General features: G+C 41.4%; 1 protein-coding gene across 7 annotated transcripts in view; it reads left to right on the top strand.

The window, feature by feature from the left end:
- The window catches only part of casz1 (castor zinc finger 1), a 185,258-nt gene that overhangs the window by 131,393 nt on the left and 29,972 nt on the right, over nucleotides 1–23,893 (top strand). For 5 of the 7 annotated variants that reach the window (XM_089010444.1, XM_089010433.1, XM_089010422.1 and 2 more), the window contains 4 exons: nucleotides 10,677–11,240; nucleotides 16,652–17,549; nucleotides 19,025–19,090; nucleotides 23,628–23,724. In XM_089010444.1, the coding sequence (XP_088866570.1) occupies nucleotides 10,721–11,240; nucleotides 16,652–17,549; nucleotides 19,025–19,090; nucleotides 23,628–23,724 (1,581 nt within the window). In that variant the 5' untranslated portion in view covers nucleotides 10,677–10,720. The remainder of the gene's footprint in view (nucleotides 1–10,676; nucleotides 11,241–16,651; nucleotides 17,550–19,024; nucleotides 19,091–23,627; nucleotides 23,725–23,893) is intronic. The other 2 variants (XM_089010460.1, XM_089010411.1) reach the window with 1 other exon arrangement.

Here is a 23,893-nt window from a genome sequence, read left to right as displayed (position 1 = left end):
TATAAAGCACACCGGATTATAAAACGCACCTTCAATGAATGACATATTTTAAACGTTTTTCCCTGTAAAAGGCGCACCACATCATAAGGCGCACGGTCAGCTTTTGAAAGAAATCAAGACTTTTAGATGTGCCTTGTAGTGTGGAAAATACAGTATTTTGGAAATGTGTGAATAAAATCCCACTACAGTGACAGTCAATAGTTCTTGAAGACCATCGAGGTGGTCACACAATGTCCACACAAGCTCAGAGGTTCAATCTTCTCGAAACTTGAGTGTGCAGACGTGCAGAGGATAGCAAGACTACAGCAAAGCAAGAGATAATGGAGCAAGTCAAACTTTGAATCTGCTACACTTTTTAAAGCACCCCATCCACCCCCTCCCTTCTTCCATTTGAAGTTTGGAGACAGTCTCATTTAAGCCTCATCGCACAGCAACGTGGGAGCAAAGTGTAATGAATATGTATCAACACAGCATATGGCAAGCAGGAGCACTGGGACTAGGTGTGTCCAGAAGGTAGAGTGCCGCCAATGCATTATTCTCCATTCAAATGAGAGAAGAGGAACTGAAAAGGTGTTCAGCACCTTCTCAGATGGGCCGCTTGGAGAAATATTCCAGAAGAGACATAGTGGGGGTGGAGGGGGAATCCAAAAAAGCGAGAAGCAGTCATGAGTACAGTAATCAAGCAGTGAAGTTTCCTTGATTTCCAATTTTATTTTATAATTATTTTACTTTTAATTTCAACCAACCCATCGCTCACTGACACAAACGTGATTAAAAGTGATCTTTTTGACACATTAGGATGCACACGGGAAGTAACCTCCTCCAATGCGTTCATTATTAGATGCATGACAGACCTGAATATTTATAAAATAGGTTTTAATAATTAATTATGGCAATCTGCTCCTGTAATTCATCAGATTTGCACTTCAACCGAGTATCACTTTTTCACTTTAAAATAATAATAAGCGGAATAGGAATATCGCTGAGATGTAAAACGGGCAGCTGGATGCAGAGAGGGTGAGCGCCCCGTCGTTTGCCGCTCGCGTAGAGACGTCAAATGATATTTGAAACATTAGGTTTCACATGGTCGAAAGAGCCGTGGTTGTTCTTGTGCGTGACACTTTAGCGAGCGGCTTCTCACAAGTTTTGTGACAATGAGGATGCAGGAAACACGACTTGGTTTGGTGTCAAATGTTATAGTGTGGTTTTAATTTAAAACAAAAAAAAAAAAAAACCAAACAGTCAACCCAAAATAGACAGCGTTCTTTTTTTTTTACCCCCGTCAAGTACTTCTGCTTGTTTCTTTTTTTTCCCTTTTGAACCCTTTTTGAAAAAAAGTGTTTTATCACACCTTCAAACGCAGGCACAGCGAATTCCTCATTCGATTGAACTCCCAGAAAAAGAAAAAAGTAACAATGATCCTGTTTCACGTGAAAACTGCCATGTTTGATTCCACCTTCGATTGAAGTTCTGCTGAAAATGTGTTTTTGTGGTTGTTTTGGTTTTTATGATGTGAAAATGATGTGACCCCCTGCAGTTTTAACCCTTTCACTGCCAGGCGATGTGCAAAAATGTGTCCACTCCAGTGCCAGGGTTTTTGTCATTTTCACTCAAATTGCAGGACCCACAGAATATTGATTGTTAGGCCTACATAAACATTCAATACAACGTTAGAAACCTTAAACTCTTTTCTTTCATCACAAGGAAATAGTTAATTCCTAAATTATATGGGTCTGGAGTTATGTGATCTTAAAATGGGGGTGCCTTTACTTAAGGCAAATGCTGCCCCTTGTGGAGGAAAAAACATTGCCAGAGGTCTGACCAGCGCTTTATCGGCACCCCCTGCAAGAAAAACCAATACCCGAACAAATTCGGGAATGGCGCGCCATGTCATGCTTTTCAATTCCCGAATAAATTCAGGAATTGCGTTGATTTAGTTAATATACTGGAAAACGAACCGTCGATAATCCGCATACTGTCCAATGAATAACTATGACACTCTTGTACATATTTTTGTAAAGACTGACTCCTTGTAAATAACGTGGCTAGCGACGAAGCACACCAGGCTCGACTGACACCGTCATCCTGCTTGTAAAGAAAATAAAAAGACACCAAATGAAGGATCTATGAAGGGGACTCACAGCCACGGGGTCTGTAAAATCCCACGAGGCGGAAAGACTCGTTCTCCTCACTTCCTCACTTTCTACAAAGAAACACATTTCATCAAATTTTAATCAGGCATCTAAAAAGTTTGCACAATATTATGATAGGAGAGAGATAGCAAAGCGAGATTGAATGAGGTGACATCAATTTTGTCAGTGATGATGAAAAAAAAAAGTTACCTTGCGCTCTCCCACTCCTTTGCCACTTTCTCACCAGATGTGTTTATTTTTATACCACAGTTCCTTATTTGCTGTCAAAATGTCCCCAGTCGCCCCAATTAGAGTAATGCCACAGTTCATTTCCTTTTAACGGCATTCATTGGCTGCTGAAAGAGGGCATGTCTAAAGATCTAAACAGCCGCCTGTTTTAGGCCTCGCATTAGTGCTTGGCCGTCATTGATTGACATTATTGGGCCTGACAGGGCTTCACGACAAGGTTAACTTCACGGCCAAAAGTGCTGCCTGCACCAACACACATCGACGATGTTCTCACTCGCTGGCTAATATGCCGTTCCCCCTCCACAAAAAACAAAAATAAATAATAACCCATGTTGAGTCGATCATAATGAAGATGATGATGGTGTGTGTGTGTCTATATGTGTCTGTGTGTTTGACTATATGTGTGCGTTTGTGTGTGTGTCTATATGTGTGAGTGTGTCTATGTTGTGAGTGGGTGTGTGTGTCTGCGTGTGTGTGTGTGTGTATGTGATGCCAGGTGGAGATTTGGAGACGTAATTGATAACTAATGGAGCGGCATGTGCTGAGTTTACCCTGGAGGATTGACACAGTGTGTGTGTCTGTGTGCACATGTGTAATTTGTAATCTGATTTACTCAGCAGTGTAACTCCGGATTGTGTTGAATTAAATATGACCCCAAAACCTGACCTCTCCGACCAGCCGGTAATTCTCTTTTCACTGCAAACAGAAAGTGTGTAACAACCCACCCCACACACACACACACGCACACACAAACATCATCTCACTCTCAACAAGCCACAAAGACAAAAGTGAGATCCCCGTGACCAAACTACAAGTGAAGCAGTTAATCTGTACAGATATTAGCTGAAGGGCCCTTGAGAGCTTCACCGCTGAGCCCCCCCTCCTCCTTCCGTTTCCACTGTACTACGCACGATGCCTTGCTGCCACGCCACACGCCGCAGTCGCGACACACACGCACACACGCAGGAGTTGTCTGCTCATTTACCGTGGCGCTGCGTTTATCAAATTGCACCCCTGTGAACGTCTTGAAAGCAAATGTTGGAAGCTGAGGTCCAAAACAAAGCTGCAGGAATAAATTTCCCCTGCTATTCTCGGCAAAAGCCTTTGAACCATGCGCGCCAACTGTGTATTTATTTAAAGCCAGGATGGTTGAAATTGAAACACTCATCCCTGCGCTTCCAGCTGTGAGTCCAGATTTGGTCTGCAAAATTAACTAGTTTGCCGCGTGTCCTGCGAATGAGCCAAAGAGGCAAGCGGCATAAAAGTTGGCTCTGATGGTGTGTGGCTGTCACAATGGGTCTTGTCACCGCTTTCTTCGCCCTTCAACCACTTTGGGCTGCGTGTCCTCTGTTCTGGAAAAGACCGTAATTACACCGTTTTTTTGGATCAAGTCCCGGGCTGTGTTTGTCCTTTTAGATTTGCCCTCCAGTTCAACGTCTTTTCCTCTTCCTTTCTCACTTCAAACATACTGTTAGACTATTTTTTGTCTGTGTGTGTGCAAAGAGGACATATTTGAACCACGTACACATTGCTGTACGCCAGCGTGCATGCATCTATATTGAAAAACAAAAATGCACTAGAAATCCATCTGTTAAAATAAATCCATGAATGAATGAATAAACAGACACAAATAAATACTTAAATAAAATAAATAAATAGATAAATGCATATTTATATATAAATACATAAATTAAATAAATAAAAGAATAGAAACAATTAAATACATAAACAAATAATAAATAAATCCGTACATGAATGAATAAATAAACAAATACATAAATAAATACTTATATATATATAAATAAATAAATAAACAAATAACAAATAAAGAAATAAAAAATACATTAATACATGTATGAATGACGAAATAAGCAAATGCATGAATAAATACATAAATTAAATAAACAAATAAATATAAACTATTAAATAAATAAAAAAATAATAAATAAATAAATATACAAATAAATAAATAAATAATGAATGAATGAATGAATAAAACAAATACATGAGTAAATACTTGAATATATTGAATAAATATATAAATACATATATACATTAATACATAAATTAAATAAATATAAACTAATACATACATAAATACTAAATAAATTAGTAAATGAAGGAATGAATGAATACTCCAATAGATGTATTAATAAATAAATGTGTATCTAAAGAAATAAAAACGAACTAACTAAATAAGTAAATTAATTCATGAGTTAATTAAAATATTGAAATTATTTTAAATTCACACCAAATGTATCTTTCATCATTCAACTCTTTCTGCTCATTTATATTTGTCACCATTGTGTCGACTCTGCGATGATCGTCTTTCGTGTAATGAAATTGAAACACCCGAGGCAACCAGGGAACTCCAAAACGAGCGGATTTACATCCGAGTTGGGGCAAAGCGCTGTCCCAGCAACAACTAAAGCGCTTCCTACAGGAAGACGCCGAGGCTCAGGTGGGCTGGCGAGGCTCAATATGCTCCGCCAGCCCCTTCTACTTGGACTTGTAATCTGCTTGCAAGTACTCAGCCATTTTTACAGCCTTGTCTCTCAATCCCCACTCCACATAAACTTCCCCTCTGATGTGCCCACCCCCTAATCTTCATCTATCAACTAGTTGGCAATGGCATTGTTTTTAATCATCAGAACCTCAAAATTATTATCGCTTCTGATGCGGCAATTAAAACTTCAGGTCATAGGCACAACGAGCGATGATCAGCAGCCGAGCCGAGAAGTTTTAATTAGACGATCAGAACCATTAATGCACAAAAAAAGGTGTGCGCTGGGAAATTAACGGGAACGTCTTAATCAGGGTTAGCGACTCCGAAGAGGAGTCAAGTGAACAGAGAGCAAAAAACAAATCATTTCCGCACCACTGGGACAAAACTCAATTAAATATGGATGCGGAAAAATGGAAATTTCCCGGCATCGGCTTCTCAGACTCCCAGAAAAGTGTAGCAAAATCTCATACAGGGGTTGACGACCCTGCTTATTGTTATTCTTGCGCAATAAAAAAAATGAGAAAAGGGGCCAGATGCTGGGGATCCGGGCATCGTGGCGTACGTCCATTGGTGGCTTTCCGCTTGACTACCCCACAAGGAGGAGGACAATTTCAAACGCTTTGTCTGTCATGAACGCTGTGATTTGGATAACACACACGCACATACACGCATAATCTCAAACCCACATCCCAGGTTCAACTGGTGCACACCGATTGATTCAACCACCAAAGGTTCATAAAGTTCTAAGCTACAGCAAATCTCGGTTGCATCATGTAAAATAATCTTCATCTCACAGACCCTGTTTGTATTAATTAAATCCAGATATTGCTTCGTTATTCGCCTCTGCGTCATTCATATTGGAACTCAGCGGGAATCGACAACCAAGACTGAAACGGTTTTATGGGGCCAACTCGTTCGGTGTGTTCATGACACGAAAGTGGGTCAACCGCAACGTGTACCAACCACTCTTATTGAGATGATAAAACTCATCAGCTGCACAACTAAACTAAACTATGGATTATCTGTATTTTCTGCTGTATAAGGTGTATAATTCAAAGTTTTCCAAATATAATATATAAACGTTTTCAATTATAAGGCACGCCTCATTATAAGGCGCTACAATAGAGGCTGGTGTTACACACGACTTCTTCTACAGGGGGAAATGGAGTCGTGGCTGCTGACAGTAGTTGCGACACCTGTTGTGGCTCAATATTACTTCATATATAAGGCGCATCTGCGTATAAAGCGCAGTGTCATCTTTTGAAGAAAATCAAGGCTTTTGGGTGTGCCTTATACGCCGGAAAATATGGTACTGAAGTTAAAAAGCTAAAAAGCACATGGAATTGTTTACAACCAAAGAAGTTGACGTATAAAGAAAATGGGGAATTAGTAGCGTGTTGGAAAAAAGTGAAAAAAATTGTCTTAAATGTCCTTTGTAGGGACGATACATGTTTTGTTTTGTCTTTAGATTAGATTACATAACTTTTATTGGTCTCACAATGGTACGAATAATAGATACCGTATTTTCCGGTGTATAAGGCGCCCCAAAAAGCCTTGATTTTCTTCAAAAGATGACCCTGTTCCTTATATGTGAAGTAATATTGAGCCACCACAGGTCTCACAACTACTCCCAGTAGCCACCGACTCCATTTCCCCCTGTAGAAAAAGTAGTGCATAACCGCAGCCTCCACAGTAGTGCGTTATAATGTGGGTGTGCCTTATATTATGAAAACCTTTCTATATTTATATTTTATATTTGGAAAACCTTTTTCCTTCATTGAAAGTGCTCCTTATGTGTGGAAAACATTTGAAAATACAGCATTCATTGGGGTTTTGCCTTAAACTCCAATGTGACTTATACACCGTAAAATATGGTAATTGTCACAAAACGTCTTTGTATGGATGACATATTTTGTATATTGTTGTTATTTTATTTGAATTTGTTTGCCCACCATAACACCATCTTTGTCGCATAGTAAAAAATAAAGAAACAAAAATTGGACCCAGATGAACCCAGACCAAGGTAAAGCCGTGACCCGACTCCTCGCCACCATCATTAAAATTCTCACATCCTTGACTCGAAAGCCGTCTTGATTACAGTCTGTGCGCGTTCACACAGATAATGCACTTCCAACAGCGTTATTAGGATTTGAAACGCAACTTGATTGGCCGTGATATCATTCTGGCACACAAACAGAGCTTCGAAAGGAAAATGAAAAAAAGGACCTTTGAGGAGTCATTTGTCAGCTCCGCAGAATGTCGAGCGACTCTGAAAAGAAGCAGGGCCCAAAAAGAACTTTCTGACTCAACGTGAATAGGAACCAAGCTCATGTTTCCTGCCTTTTTTCTCTCACGTTTTAGCCTTATACAGACAAGAATATGTGCTTGTTCTTTGCTCTGCGCTGTTTCCAGTAAAAACAGTGTGACTCTTAACATAAGCAACTGAAAAAATTAGGATCAGATGTTGTGTTTGACTTCAGACCTTTTTTTTCTCCCTCCAAACTCACAATCCTGACTGAGCTGTCAGCTTACTGACAATTAGCACACCCGAGGAAAAAACAAAAGTGTAAATACGGCCTTGTTTTTGTCTTTTTGATATTCATTAATAAGGCAGAGAATGCTTAGTGGACTCATAGGGAGGCGGAGGAGTCGCTCCCACTGGGAAAAGTTGTGCTTTCATGTCAGTCCCTTTAGATTTGATATCATCGTACGCTATCATGCACACAAACGACTCGAGGTAAACAGCTTTAGTGTTACCATAGCAATCTGTAATGTAAGCAAAGGGCAAAAAAAAAAACAACTGCCGCGGACAGAAACCTCAGCGTAAATAATGGTGGAGACAGCTTCCATAAAGCTTAACACCATCCTCCTTGGGGTCTTTTAAGTCAGTTCTGCTCACGTTGGTTGTTGTGAAAAGCAAATCCTGCATAAATAGTCTCTCGTGGAGAGGAAACAACAGTGCAAGGGGTCATTCTCGACCAGGAGCCAAAGATGGCAATGCAAAGGAACAGGTAGTTACAACATGAAATACTGAACACAGTTAAAAAAAGGGGGGGCGAGAGAGGAGCTGGGGGTGTGCTCCACTGCAACACCCAAATGACCTCAATCTTCCTTGGAGTGTAAAAAAAATAAAAAGTTGGAAATTTATGTCTTCCACTTCCTAATAGTTTTTCCAGGTGATTTTGTTTTGCCCTCTGCCCCCCCCCCCCCCGCAAAGGAAAAAAAATGCCGTCCTCTAAAAGGTTACCCTTTCAGTCCCGCTTGCAATTGTCTCACACTAATTTGTTGGTGTAATGTGCCGTTGCCGCTTGCCCCCTCCCCGAATCCCCCACCAGCTCTGACAACGACATCATTCCTGAAGTCATTGTTTCGCTGAGGAAGTGTGCAATGTAAATACAGTAACCGAGAAAGCATGTGTGGCGAACGCCACTTGCATTGTCTGCTGACTGGGTGATTTGTACACCCCCCACACCCACCCTTCTTCCAATGGTATATCCTCTAATGATTCTTTGCAAAAGAAAATGAAAACAGGATTTTATGTTGTGCCGCCGTGATTTACATAATGCCGGCAAGGGCTCACGCGTGATTGTGTTGCGTTTTATGACCGAGGAAAAATGAAGTGGCTCGCACTTGTTAGAGAAAGTCAATTGAGTCTTTAAAGATAGAACTTTGCAACCTATGATATCACACATTCATCTCTGGTGAAATTGTGTGCATATTATGTCAGGCGAGATGCAGAGTCAACACAGAGCGAATAAATAGACGCCTTTGGCCGGCTGGTGGGGCTTTAAAATGGAAAAAAAAACAGATCGCAACTTTTAAAACTATCACCAATGGTGCATTGCTTTTTCATTATTTACAATGTCAATTAAAACAAATCTGGCCTTGAGTCTGCAGAATGGCGTCGCAAGGTGAACTTTGGGTGGCTCTGGAAATTACGTGAAAGGTAACAGAGTGCACTTTCGGCCCTAAAAAGGCAGCTCGGGGTGTGGAATGCCTCAGGCAGCTGTTCCTGCTTCATCAGAGGACATGTTATAAAGATAGCCCCCACTTGGGTTGAAATAATGCCACCCATTCCCGGCCCAAAGCGCACTCTATCACACTATTGTTCAGAGGGGCCATCCGGGGATGGGGGCAACCCATACAGTACATCTATGCCACACGTCAAACGCGCCTAACCATGCTTTTGTGTGACGTGCGATCGTCACGTTAAGATGTCAGACAACAAATCAACCTCTGAGTCATGTTTTTGATTGTCAGCTCTCACCCAATTTCTTGTTTCCGTAAGCATCGCTTTTATTTGTACAGTTGTGGCCGGGAATGATTCATACCTTTTGTCAAATTTTGACTCAACGGGACTTTCTGTTTGTTTCATGGCTTACGGCTCAAAATGACACAATTGAGTTTGAGGTCAAGGGGGAAGAAAAAGTTGAGTTTTTGTTTTCCTTTTTCACTAACATTCATAAATTGTTCAGAGCACTGGTGTCAAAGTTGAGGCATGAGGGCCAGATTTGGTCTGTCAGTTCATTTTATGTGTCCCGCTGAAGCAAATCAAATATGGCAAGCTTAATGATGCTTGCTATAGTCTGAACCAAAATGCCAAATTGTCATACATAATGTACTATAGCAGTCATTATTTTTGACTTCTGATTTTAAGATTTAATGTAATCAATTTGTTGTGCACAGTATATTTAAACATTTGTACAAGGGGTGGCAAACTCATTTTTTTGCCACCGGCCACATTGTAGTTACATTTATTTACATTTTTTTTCTCAGGGGCCATTATGAATTTGGGGAAAGCATTAAAATGTTTCATACCCTCCACATATTGCATACAGAATGCACAGAAAATTAATGAATAACTAGTTTACAAATTTGAAGTAAAATATAACAACTGTTATTATGGTTTACGTGAAACAATTGGAAATTTTGGTTTGGTCTTTAGCAAACATCATGGCACTTGACATGCTTGATTTGCTTTTGCGGGCCGAATAAAATGATATGGCGGGCCAGATTTGGCACATGAGCCTTGACTTTGACACCTGTGGTTTATACAGTTTCCCAAAATTCATAACGGCCCTCCTAGTGAAGCGTAACCACGACAAAAATGATTTTGACACCCCTTATTCAGAGTCTTTCTCAATACAGATCCAATGTCTTGAAAATACAGAACAGATTATAAATGCAATCATCATATCTCAAACTATTTTTTTTACCTTTTTTTGCCATATTTGTGTGTCATTCCTTGCTCATCAAATCATTCAAAATGAACTTGAACTGCACACACATTTTATCTTTTGGTGACTTCACTTCCAAAGAGTTTGAAAACTGCCCCCCCCCCCCGCCCCCCGGACTACAGCCTCTTGAGGTGCGATGTGAAGATAACATTTCACTGTGTCTATAACGCTGTCATGTGAAGGATTATGTCGCTCGCTTGTTCTGTTGTAGCATTAGGGGAGAATTGGGGGGAAGTGGGGGTGATACATGTCTGCCTGTGGTTTCAGCTGCCACTGCTCTTTTCTCCTTCTTTTTTTTCCACCGCCCTAAGCTGCCAATGGAGGTGCCACTTGGAAAGATATGTACAGTATCTCGGTGTCCTCACTCCTGTGCTCTTTTAAGTGCTTTGCACAGTTATTAATAGCGGCCGGTTACCATTCAATGTCCGTTGTTTTTCCGTTGTGATATTTGAAATCCGACGTTGTTTATGACCGGGGTGCTTTGCAAGGAAGCACGCAGTTTGCCCGTGGCGCTGAACAGTCTCTTTTTCTGTTTTCCTTCTCGTCCGACAGCTGAAAAGAGTTTATGCACTGAAACGACCTCAGGAAAACACAAGATGGCCGCCAAAAGGAAAGGTGGCCTAAAACTCAACGCTATCTGTGCCAAGCTGAGCCGGCAGGTGGTGTTTGACGGTAGCTCGCAAAACGCAGAGGGCGAGCAGAGCGTCGCTGAGAACAGTGAGCGCGGCAGTTCCCATTACGATGACGGCGAGGGCAACTTCTGCGAGAGCCTCAGCTTAAGTCAGACCCTGGAGGAGGACCAGAAAAGACGCGAGGCCATTGAAAAGTGGGTGAACGGCGAATACGGCGACGAGCCGCCGGTGCACGAGGGCGGTGACGAGCATGAGCTCCAAGATGCCGACGATGAAGACGCCCCTCCCGAAGGCGTCTACATGGTCCAACCCAAAGGCTGCAGCGACGAGGAGGACAACACCGGCGAGGAGGCGGAGCCTTTGCTGGGCTCTCACGATAGCAGTTACCATGATGACAAAGATGCTGAAGATGGGCTTTCCAAGCCTGACGCCTACACCCCGCCCGGCGAGGCCCCAAGCCGCCAAGCACCTTTCTCCTCTCCAGGTACATTTGAACTGAGCGTCCTTTAGTCACGTTGCTCAACACCCTCCCTGCATCCTGTAACTCATTGATTGCTTGACGATGTGCAAAAATGTGTCCACACCTGGCACAGTGCCAAGGTTTTTGTCATTTTCACTCAAATTCCAGGACCCACAGAATATTGAGTTTTAGGACTACATCAACATTCAATTCAGCATAAGAAACCTTAGACTCTCTTCTTTCATCGGAAAAAAACGAGTTGGTTATATGGCTGTGGAGTTATCTGAGCTTGAAATGGGGGTGGCTGTACAAAATACATACATATTGGTTTATATAACGCTTTATTTAACAACACCTGAAGCTGTAACAAAGCGCTAACATGGACAAAAGGCTAATGCTGCCCCCTCGTGGAAGTTAAAAACATTGACAGAGGTCTGTCCAGCGCTTTATTGCCACCCCCCACAAGAAAAACCAAAACCCGAACCAATACGCGACTGGCGCTCCAGGTCACACTTTTCAATTCCCAAATAAATTCGAGAATGGCAGCGAATGCGTTAAAACACTCCACTTTAGAGTATTAAGTGAGACAAAGTCTCAAGCCGTGCGTGGGTGCACATTCGGGAAAGAGAGCGACATTACCACATGCACCTAAGCTTAAGTGTGCCCATTATTGGAAAGAGAGAGTGAGAGACACTCTAAAGTTGCATTATGAATAGTCGCTGACATTACGCTCAAGACGGCTTCAACTGACATGCCGCAGGGCGGACATCGGAACTTGTCAGTCTGTGCTAAACTGCATCAAGAACTTCATAAATGGGGTAGGCTTACAACGCCAGACAGTTGTAGCAGCTGCGCAAAGTCAAGAGCACATGGAGGAGCCGGGCTAAACTTCATATTACATTCCGGATTACATATTGAGTCTTTGATTGTCCCTTAGCTCACTGAAGTTAGCCACTGCTGCACCATCAGCTTCTCGTTGCTCCGCAAGCATTATTATCTATCGAGGGATCGTGAATAATCATAAAAAGAGAGCATCCATGGTCCTCCCATTAAATTACTCCCCAAAAAAGATACACAGGAGAAATGCTGTAATCCATCCGTTCCTGGCTAAAACCGTTTTTTTTTTTTTTGCCGTTCACCGGAAGGAAGTTGAGTCATCAGAAAATGGAAGGGAGACAAGTTTAATGATACCCAGGTGGCATTTTGGATAGAATTTTGTTCAATTTTCAGGTTGAACGCTTTGATCATCTCCGCTTTCATCTAGAAATGCTTCATACAACAAAGGGGGTGCAGAGACTGCTTAAAATTGATGATTGTGTGTGTCTTCTACCTTGTGTCACATTATTTGTTATTTAGTTGTTTTGTTTTGTTTTTTTTACTTCAAGATGGTGCCGCAGGGTGGCTGTCTTTAAAGCAGCTCCTGTATTTGTTTTTGTACTTCTTCCTTTCCTTTCCTCTTACCTTAATAACTTTGCTACTGTGAAATGTAAATTTCACCACTGCAAAACTAATTAAGGCTAATCCAATCCATAGAGTTTGAGCGGGATTCTAGACTTGTCACGATGAATTCCAAAACAAATTGAATGTTAAGTTAAGCAACATCATTTTTTTAAATAAATAAATAAATAAATAAATAAATAAATAAATAAATAAATAAACAAGAATGCATCGTAAAAATCTTATTGAAGTCATAAACTACATTAAAGCTAAAAGGCCAACTTTTGTACGCAAGCAATATTTAATAACAAACAAACAAAAAAGTCAAAAATCCGGGTTAGGGAAGTGTTAAATCTGTTCTTTTTATTTTAATGTTCCTCTTCTGATTAAATAAAATCAATGATGCAAAGGCCCTCACTTGCTTCCACGATTGTCCCGCGACTGCGACACTTCATTTTGTTTCCCTCCGAGTTCTTCTTTGTTGATTGTAAGTAGAGCATCTCAACTTCTGTGATTCTGCTCAGCACAAATTTCTCTCTCTCTCTCTCTCTCTCTCTCTCTCTCTCTCTCTCTCTCTCTCTCTCTCTCTCTCTCTCTCTCTCTCTCTCTCTCTCTCTCTCTCTCTCTCTCTCTCTCTCTCTCTCCTGTCTCTGTCGCTCTTGCTCTCTCTCTTTTTTTCTCTCACTCCCTCTCTATTTTTCTGCCCCTCTCCTCTGTCGTTCAAAGGCTGATGCGCAGTGCACATAATTATGCATATAAACATAGTGGCTTAATTATCTCGCACAACATCGGTGACAATGTAATTAACAAACATTGCAAGATCAGTGAGAGAAATTGTGACCTTCAAAACATTTAAGTCCTCACGCTGAGACTTGGCGCGGGATTTCCTATCAGTGCAAAACTGCCAAATAATTTGCACGATAATTTTAGATGTCGGATGAGAGACGCCGTCCTTGAACAGGAATAAAAGAAGTTCATATGGACCAAGGATACATGTGGACATAGGCAGGGTGAGAACTGCGGCTGTGGCAATACCCACATAATAATAGGGTACTTTTTTTAGGGGTTAGGTTGATCAAAAGGTTGAATTTTACTTCTGCAATGTTATTGCGATGATTTGCAACCAGTGGTAAAATCGGTAATGCGCAAAATGTTCAATGTCAAATTTAAAAACAATAAAATGAAAATTCAGTTTTTGTGCTGGAAAAAAAGACTTCTAAAAGTTGTCAACAAAAATAAGTTTTGTGACGCATCAAGCCCAATGCAAATTTGCTGCTATCCAGTGCAATTCAAACGTAAAACAATACCTGATATATTGTTATATTAAGACAATAAACATTTCCTGTAATGATGTGAAAAAAAAACATTTCTGTTTTGAGGCACCAGTCTACATTGTGCAGGTATGATTCCAAAGTGACAAGGCTGCTCATGTTCCGACTCCAGATTAGGCCATATATAGCCACTAGCGCGCACCTTTATCATCAGCGACACCTCTGCCTCTCGTCCTTTTTGCAGACCAGCTATGCCACACTGATGCCCATATTTGGCTTGCCCATCTGCTATCATATTTGCGAGGAAAAAAATCTGGCTCGATTCGCTCCAATATAGACAAGGCTGATCCGGGCCTCGTTGCATCTTTAAGTGTAAAGGAGAGGGAAGATTTTGTAGATACACAAAAAAACAAGAATCTAGTGGCTAAAAGAAAATTAATGAATGAAGATGTCTGTGCTGTTCACATTAGGAGGGATCAATAGAACCTTAAATGTCACTGAAAAGCAGCCTAATCGAGCATGAGCGGGAAAAGTCATTTGCTCTGTGTTTAAAAAAAAAAGAAAAGAAAGGAAAGGTTATCTTCTGTGCGTGGCAGGCCTAATCCTTGCAAGCATTTGCCTTGTACTGATAGCCCTATCATCCCCCCCCTCTAAATACACACCTTGCACTTTTTTTCTTCTTTCGCGGGATGTCGATAACACTACATGTAAATCAAATACTTGTAAAAAGCATATTTGCACCAATCGCCAATTACATATAGCGATTTTCATTCTCCCTTTTATATACTACTCGCTCGGATGTAAAAAGAGGACGTTACTCAAAGTCAATATGAATTAATCATACCGGGGTCAATGTTGACATGAGCGATTATCATCTATATTTAATTTTCAAATTGGCAATTTGGTGATAGGCTTTTTCATCATATCTCAAGTCGTCCAATGGGGTGCCGTGTTGTGTCGTGAAAACGGTATGCACCGGTTTTCGATAACTTCGATAACAAGCGCGGGGGTGTCAAACTAATTATCGAGGGAAGCCAATTTAGACTCCGTCGGACGGCCGTTGTGACAGTGAAACCATACATTTTTTACTTAAAATAAAATTATACAAAATTACACAAGTTGTTTGATGTCATTCAAGAAGAAAATGCATACTGTTCAAATGAATGTCACCAGCGAAAAACATTTTTGCAAAATGTAAACGATGTTTGCCAATTTGACATTCTGGTACAGATTTTAGCAATTTGTTTACCGGGGCCAAAGAAAATGACCTAGTGGGCCTGATCTGGCCCCTGGGCCTTGAGTTTGATACCTGCGCTTTAGAGATTTATGCACTGCATCCTGAAATAACCTACTAAATACATAAATAAATACATACATAATTACTGTACATAGATAGATAAATAAGTAACAATAAAATTCAGAGCTGCACCAAAGTACACTCTCAAGTCAGTCACACTGGTTGTGAAGGTTTTGGACGCGGATGTGGATTAAGGCACATTAAAACGGTGCAAAATAAATGAATAAATAAATAAATAAATAAATAAATAAATAAATAAATAAATCGAAAAGGCAGAGGACAACATGAGCCCTCCCTGGTTTCAGTTTATGTGAAAACATTTGATGGAATTGTCTACGGGCGGGTGATTCATTCAACCGTTCCTCTTAAATGTTTCATGGGCTTTTTTTTTTCGATCTAACGGATACTCTTTCAGCTTGATCCGCCGCGCAGAAGAGCGACCCCAAAGCAGTGGGTGGAAATTTGGGGATTATTTTACATGCTGCTCAAGAGACGTGAAAAGCAGAGCACAGCAACTCATTTAGCAATAACCGAGAAATTGGAGACAGGAGCTGAAATATTTGTGTATTAATTACTCGAGTGGTAGGCGGTATTACCTCTGACCAGCTTAAGTGCGCTTAGCGGACGAACAAGCAATAAAGCACTTTTTTTTCAATGAGTAAAGGATAGTCAAGAGAACTTTGCAGCAAAACATTTTATAAAAAAATATGCACCATTTTATGAAGCGATCTGGAGAATACCGCTTCAGACAGTATTCTGACGGTTATTCCTTCAGGGAATAACCGTCAACGATGTAGTGGTTCTGGTAGCTGATCATGAACATGTTCGTATTTTAAAAAATTGAGCATACATTAAATAAACAAACAAATGCAGACTTTAACTCTAATATAACCAATTCCTCATATGCTCCACTCAATATGACAACAGGCTCACTTCTCATCAACGATCAAGCCAACTCTACTTTTATTGACAGATCCACAAGTTGGAAATATTTTTTGTCCTAATTTTTCAGGGCCATTTGAGATTTGATACATGTTCTGTTTTCAGTCATGAATGGATTCACAGGAGATTAAATCAGAATTTATTAAACCGACTAAAATAAATGAATAAATAACTTCATTAATTTTTAAAACAATCTCTGAGGTTTGTGTTAAACATTTGCTCGATCAAGTCAACCTGCAAATTTTGCAGTAGCGTAAGGCAAAACCAAAACTGGAAAGACGCTCGCTCAAACTGGCTGTTGACTGTTTGTCAAATGAGAACAAAATACACAAAGATATGCCGTGACCTGTTTGCCAAGCTGATCTTCGTTCCTCAAAGTATGTTAGTGTGTGTTTTTACTGATATTTGTCATCACGTTGACTTTTCTGATCTTGGGTTGGTTAAATGACTGACTTTTATTGATCAATCAATCATTCTACTGTTTCCAGGAGAAGCTTCAGCCCTCCGAGACTATGCAGCCAACACCATGAATGAGTTTTTGGGAATGTTTGGCTATGATGACCATCATATGCGGGATGAGCTGAGCAAGAAGCTTAGCTTTGAGAAGCTCAAAGCCGCTACCTCAGAGCCCACATCCCTCAGTAGCGAAGAGGCCGCTCGCCGAGCCCGTTTCTCCAAGTATGAAGAGTATATCCGAAAGTTAAAAGCTGGTGAAACTCTCCCTTGGCCCATGCATGCTTCTCCACCAAAACCAGATGACCTCAATTCAAAAGTCTCCCAAGATAAAAGTCCAACCATGCTCCAGACCTCTGGCGGCCTCCCAACGGCAGAGGCTCAGCTCTACCCCACCGGCTTGGATCACAAGCAGCAAGGAGGGGCTCCGATGGCCGCTGCCTCGCCATCAAATCCTTCTCATTTGCAGAACATGGCTTGCCGGGCCTCCAAATATGACTTCTTCATTGAGAAACTGAAAATGGGTGAGAGTATACAGCCCAATGGTAATGCTTTTAAACGGCCCTCCAAATACGACCTGGAGAATGTCAAGTTCCTGAACCTTTTTAAACCCGGTGACGGCAGCCCCGACATGGGCGGGGCCATCGCCTTTAAGACCGGTAAAGGCGGCCGCCCATCTAAGTATGACATCAGAACGATGCAAAAACTGATGCCAGGAAATCCTGAAGGCTCGCTGATGCCCAACATCCTTGCAACCGCACCGGGGAATCCGGGAGCTCCCGGTGTCCCCACCATGGGTGCAGCTGGGGCCAGCATTGCACCGGGACTCACCGTAGACCAAACGGGCCATATAAGCTTCAACACATCTGACTACCTAAAGTCCAGCTTTTCCAAAACTGACTCCATCACCACTGGCACCGTGTCCTCCGTGAAGTAAGTCTGTTTACATGGTTCCTTTTGCTAGTGTCTCACCACTCCCCAAATCTTTCCTCCGAACTTAGATGATGAGTAAAATAAAATGAGCAATACACACACCAAAGACTTATTTCATCCTGCACCCGATTTCTGGTCCGTTTATCCTGAAGGAGGTCACGGGGTGTGCTGGAGTCTCCCCCAGCTGTTTTTGGGCAATAGGCGTGGGACACTCTGAACTGGTTGAAAAATTTCGAATGGTTTATGAGCCTACCACGTATGTTTTTGGAGTGTGGGGGGAAACCGGAATACCCAGAGATAACCCACATGGGCCAACAAAGAGCATGCAAACTTCACATGAAGTCCAAAGCAGGGATCAAACTCACGACCTGTTATTTAATTATTGTTTTTCAAGGTTTGAAAAAACACACGGTGTCGCGAAAGAGCAACTCTGAGCTCCTGTGAGTTCAGTGACTTCTTTCACGGGCCAGTTTGCCCAAAGTAAAGGAAATTACCTCCGCGGAAGCCAACAGCACTGTCGTGTGAAATAGTGCATGGAGCCCAATAGGACGGTGTCATGATGAGTTGCGAAGGCACATGAAGTGTTTACTCGCCGTAGAGGCCCATTGGAGACGGTTTTGGCACAGTTGTCGCAAAGTGACTGACTCGGTTCATTTTGGCTCGGGTGTAACAACCCCCGTTTTAATTACTTTGGAGTCAGGGCTAAACTAGTCACACAACGAGTCACAAGGGCAAGTGGCACACTGTCTGAGTCGTGCAAGGAACAAGAGGTAGGCTTCTCCGCAACACCGTTACCAAACCCACCCTTTGATTCGTTCAAGATCCCTCAGGCAATTCTCCCTCAGGGTCTGGCCTTGCTTGCATTGGATTGTGACTCACTTGAGCTACAAGCTTGGCTAACTGACCCGTTTAGTGCGAGACATGGTCTGGTAGGACGTCTTCCCCCTCTGGGCCAGATTAACCTCCGGTCATTCCCCATGCGGAGCTTCACATGGAACTAAACGCCACTGCTGAGGGGCGACCAAAGCTACATTATAGCTGTCATCCGACAGATCGTAAAGTGAATCTTATCTCAGGTCAAGAAAAAAAATATATATATACCGTCTGTTGAAATCCATTCAAAATTGAATCCGCTGGATATCTGTATGGTCACATAAGGAGAATAGAAATTTTCTTCCATGAGCCCATTATCCAATTTTGCATATAAGCACTCACCAAACACCCCATAAAAGATTAATGCCCTTTTTTTTGCTCCTGCATTTCCCTTTCCATTGGCTGAAAGGCCATGCATCAAATGTGCGCTCCTTCCATCTCTGATTCATACAGCCCAGGAAAATGCTGCTCTGCCATGTGAAAATGTGAATTGATAGTCCAAAGTTTCCGCAAGTAAATATTGTGTCACTTTTTGTTTATTAACAACAGGCAGCCCAAACCCGTCATTAATCCTGTTCCCTTTTTGTTTCTTCCGGCGTTAGGAATGGCCTGCCACCAGATAAACCTGCCAGCGATGACATCAACCTCTACCAGAAATACATCGCCAGGTATGCAAATCCGTCAACGGGACATGCTAAGCACCGATGAAACAATGCGTCCAAACAGAGACAAAGCATTCCCCCTTCCACGGATGCTGTTTTATTCCGCGCTGTAACTAGATTCTGTTATGAAGATGCTCCGTGTGCAGTGAATTGATTAAGGCTTCAATTTATGTGCCGAGTGGGATGAAGGGTAATGAAAAAGAAATGGCTTGATTGTGCCTGTGACTGTAAATGTTTGAATACATTTCCAGAGTGCCTATCCGGTGCCTGCTAAAACACAACCTTTCATTTTACATGGCCTCCAATAAAAGCGAATTGTTGGGCCAATTCAACTGAAACTAAGATTTGAGATTGACTGTCATTTTTGTCAGCGGAAAGACAAATATTTTTTAATAACATTATATTCAGTCTTATTGGTCGAAACAAGCCATTCCGATTAACATTACTTATGATTGAATATGAATGAAGAAGCAAAATCCACCCATTCATACCAATCTCACGGGGGCGACCATCTTGCCACTCACTGTCGACGAGAGGGACGGTGGTCGATGGCTCACCTGTTTTCTGGGTTTGGTCATGTGACATTTGCAAGCTGAGCTTTTAGGCACAGTGGTGTCATTTTCTGTCACAGTAGTGTTTCAGAAGTGTCAGGGGGCGGGGGGCTACAACATATCATTGTAAACAATGCAACGCCAGCAGTGAAGCATTATATTATCAGCGCCTGCATCACAGTCACTCTCGAACGGATTTGTCTTAGAAGTACAAACCAAGAATGGGGTTAGACTGGGGGGAGAGAATGGCGATTGCGCAAACTGCCTTTATATAACAAGCGTGTTTGTAGAGAATTTTAATAGAACTGATAAAAGGAAGCTTGCAACATGTACAAAGTGTATCAAAGCGCTACAACACGTTGCTAATTTCCGCATTAGCTGATTGTTGCCAGCAAGTTTGTGTGCTGATAGCATAGTATTCCATTGTGACACCTTTGGATGAGAAGGAAAATATTCCACTGGCAATAAATCAATACCTCTATGTTCGCGTTTCGTGTTAATATGAATGTGTGTTGTAATTAGGTCCGCATAAACTGATACTAAGTCCAAGATGTTGCGCTACGGATCAGATCAAGATCAACACGATTGTGATCGTTCTGTGTTCTATCAATGACCGACACAGAAGATACGAATGTAGGGCTTAGTTAAGTCCGCTATTCTATTCATTGTATGAATAAATTACTGACTAAATAAAAAAGAGCAACTTATGGATGGAGTCTTTCCATCGCCACAGAACAATGCCTGACCAACCACCCGCCGCCATTTTTCGCGGATTCATTTCGAGCCGCGGCTCAAAGGTGATTATCACTTGTTTGTTTATGCCGTCGAAAAAAGAAAAGAAAGAAAAGCAACATTTGAAAAGCCGAAGTGGCTTTGGCGTTAATGATTACTTCTCCAAGCCATAACATGAAGGGCACAAATCAAAGCCTTGGCACTGACACGCACGCAAACACTCACACGGACACACACAAAACCTCTTCCTTGGACTGATTACATTTCACAAGAAGATTTAATTAAGGAATTTTTAATGAGGCTTCTGCTGGCACTGCCAAGAACTGTTTTGATATTTGCACTGCATAATGCATAAAATTTGTCTGAACATCTCAGCGGTTGATGCACGAGGAGGCTGCAGATAAGCTCAGATACAGTTTCAATTTCCGTGTCAGCTTGGGTTGGAGGGAAAGAGAAAGGAGGGATGGAAAAATGGGAAAGGAGAGCTCATAAAAGGGCAAATGTAGCACAGGGAGGGAGGTGGCAGCGGGCGGGGGGCTCCTCATGAGCACACTTAAGTGCTCAAATTAGTTTTGTGCATGTATTTGCACCCAATTCTTGTTTTAAAAAGTTATCTGATCGTCTCAACGCAAAATATTTGAGGTTTACCCCAGTAGATTTTAGTTTTGCCTCTCGCTTTCATGCACCCCGCGAATGGCCTCGGCACTTTGATCTGTGTCTCTATTGTAACTGGAGATGCGACACAATCTCTGCATCGTGGCGATATTAATTTTTAATCTGCAGCTGAATAGCGCCGGCCCATTAGGCCCCCTCGACGCGGCAAGTGGGAATTGTCCAGAGGCAAAGTGATACAGCTGGGCAATGAGCGGAGGGGTGGGCCATGGTCTCAGGGGTTTGGGGGGTGGGGGTCGCTCTGTGTATTCATAGGGACGTATGCAAGCAACGAGGAGTGTAGAGAAAGCACACAAATGTTTGAGTACATGTGTTGGCTTTATTGCTTTTTAACCCCCCCTTCCCACCTCCTTCTCGATTTACTTGCCGTCTTGCAGGCGCAAATCATGCATTCATTTTTAAAAAATATGGGGGATGTGGGAGGGAGTGGTGGGGAGAAAAAGAGTAGTAGAAATGGTGTTCAATTAGCTTAATGAACTCTGCAAAGTGATCTGTAAATGCAGCTCTGGGATAATCTGAACAAGGAAAAAAGAGAAAAATATTACTTAGTCTCTGTCACTCCCCCCAAACACACACATACACACCCCCCACACACACACACATACACACACACACACTTCTCTCACACTAGCAGATGGAGTTCTTGGCAGCAGCAGCGCAATGTTTATTTGTGTGTTTTCACTGGTAATTGGAGGATTTTAACAGTCATCATCGTCTGGCTTATAATCAGTGCCATAAAGTTTCTTTACTGTTGCAGGCAGAATCAGCCCTTTCCTATCTAGCGCCGCACTACACAAGAGGATGATGAAAGGTTAAGGGTTGTTGTTTATAAACAAATAAACAAATACATAAATAAATAAACAAATAAATACATAAATACATGAATAAATAGATATATAAAAATAAATAAATAAATACATATATACAAATATCTAAACAGATATAAATAAATAAATAAATAAACTGATAGATAATAAAATACATAGATAACTGAATACATAAATAAGTGAATATTTAAATAAATAAATAAAGAGCGGATTATTAAATACATAGATATAAATACATAAATAATTATACGAATAGGTGGATAAATAAATAAATAAATAAATAAATAGGTAGGTGGCTAAATAAAATGTTGGCTAAATAAATAGATGGCTAAACAAATACATAAATAAATGAATGGGTGAATAAATAAATAAATAAATAAATAAATAAATAAATAAATAAATGATCTTTCTACTTCTCAGATATTATAGCCTTTCCTCCAAAATAATGATGTTTACTTGACAAAGATTTTCACAGCGTCGAGGCATAAAGCATCAGGGGGGGAAGCGTCAGCTTGCGTAATAAGTGTGTCTTACAGCCGCGTTGGCAATAAATGGACATAATTTGGCTGGAATTGGTGTGACAGCCTGGTAAATTGTCGTAGAGGTGTACTGAGCGGGCGATGCTACTTTTCAAGGTGAGTTGAGCGTCATGCCTTTGAAAAGTCGCTCACCTGTTTTATTGCGCCCGCTTTCACTGTTGACAGGCTCTTTGATAGCCTTTATTGTCACACAGCTGTCCTAAATAGAAGACCCCTTCTGAGTCTCCTGAGGGGTGATGAGACGAGGAGGAGGTTGGGATGGGTGTGGGGGGTGGCGGTGTTTAATCATGCAACAAAAAATAACATTACAAATTATGTCAAGGGTCCAAGTGCAGACGTCTCGCTAAAAGCACACCGTTCAGGTTTGAAAATGCAAGTCGGCATTCCTCCTCATGCAACGGCGTTCTGTTTAAGCAAGCCACCTTCCTGTCGGAATCGGGAAGCAAACATTGCACATCTCTCGGTCTGTATACCACCATATTCTGTACATGTTTTGGGTGATCAAAATCCCTAAGAGTCCCGAATCAAGTGTTATTTTTGGTTAAAAACGCGCCAGAGCGAGGCAGAATTCACAAAATAATCTGAGATAGAAACAATGGCCCTTTTTAATTGAAAATGACAAGGAGTCAATGGGCATCCTAAAATGTGTTACCAAATTGTCAGATGAGTGAGTGGCGAGGGAAGTCACTTCGCTGGAATACCCAGGCGCAATCAGAATACCGTATTTTTCCCATATATTAGGCACACCGGACTATAAGGCGCACCTTCAATGATTGAAAAAAGGTTTCCAAATAAAATATATAAATAGATAAAAGTTGTCCAAACTTAAAGAAAGCACACTACATTATACGGTGCGAGACCTGGTTACGTTCAACATTACTGTTCGGGCAATTCGCTAATAATGACCCGAACAATTACAGTAAAGTCTCATTATATCGATATCGGATATATCGATATTCCCGGTTATATCGATGCTATTTCTATGCACGCACGGAGAAAATTACATGCAAACAGGGTCGGATATATCGATAGTCCCGGTTATATCGATATTTTTTCGGACTCCTTTGAATATCGATATAACGAGACTTTACTGTACTTCACTTATATGGGTATAAGTCGCAGGGTCATTTTTTTGAACAAAATTAAGACTTTTGGGTGCGTCTTATGCAATGGAAAATACTGTAATGTATATATTTTTAAACCTATCTTATTCATATTTCAGGTTTTCTGGGAGTCAACATTGTGGTCATGTGCACTGTGCCTACCAGTACAGGGAGCACTACCACTGCATGGACCCTGAGTGTAACTACCAGGTGAGCGTGAGTAATTTCTCACTTTTTGAACTGCATTCAATGACACGTTTCCTTTCTCCCGAACACGGAAGCAACGCTGCTCTCTCACCTGAGAGAAATAATGGTGTAAAAAATTCCCCAGTGTCAAGAACTGAGCGTATCTGTCGTTTTTCATAAAATGTTTTTTTGTCATGCG

This window comes from Hippocampus bargibanti, linkage group LG01 (genome assembly GCF_051943395.1).
Source record: "Hippocampus bargibanti isolate YZ-2025 linkage group LG01, ASM5194339v1, whole genome shotgun sequence".
NCBI lineage: Eukaryota > Metazoa > Chordata > Actinopteri > Syngnathiformes > Syngnathidae > Hippocampus > Hippocampus bargibanti.
Note: the sequence above shows the minus strand (reverse complement) of the source record. Positions and strands in the feature narration are given on the sequence as shown.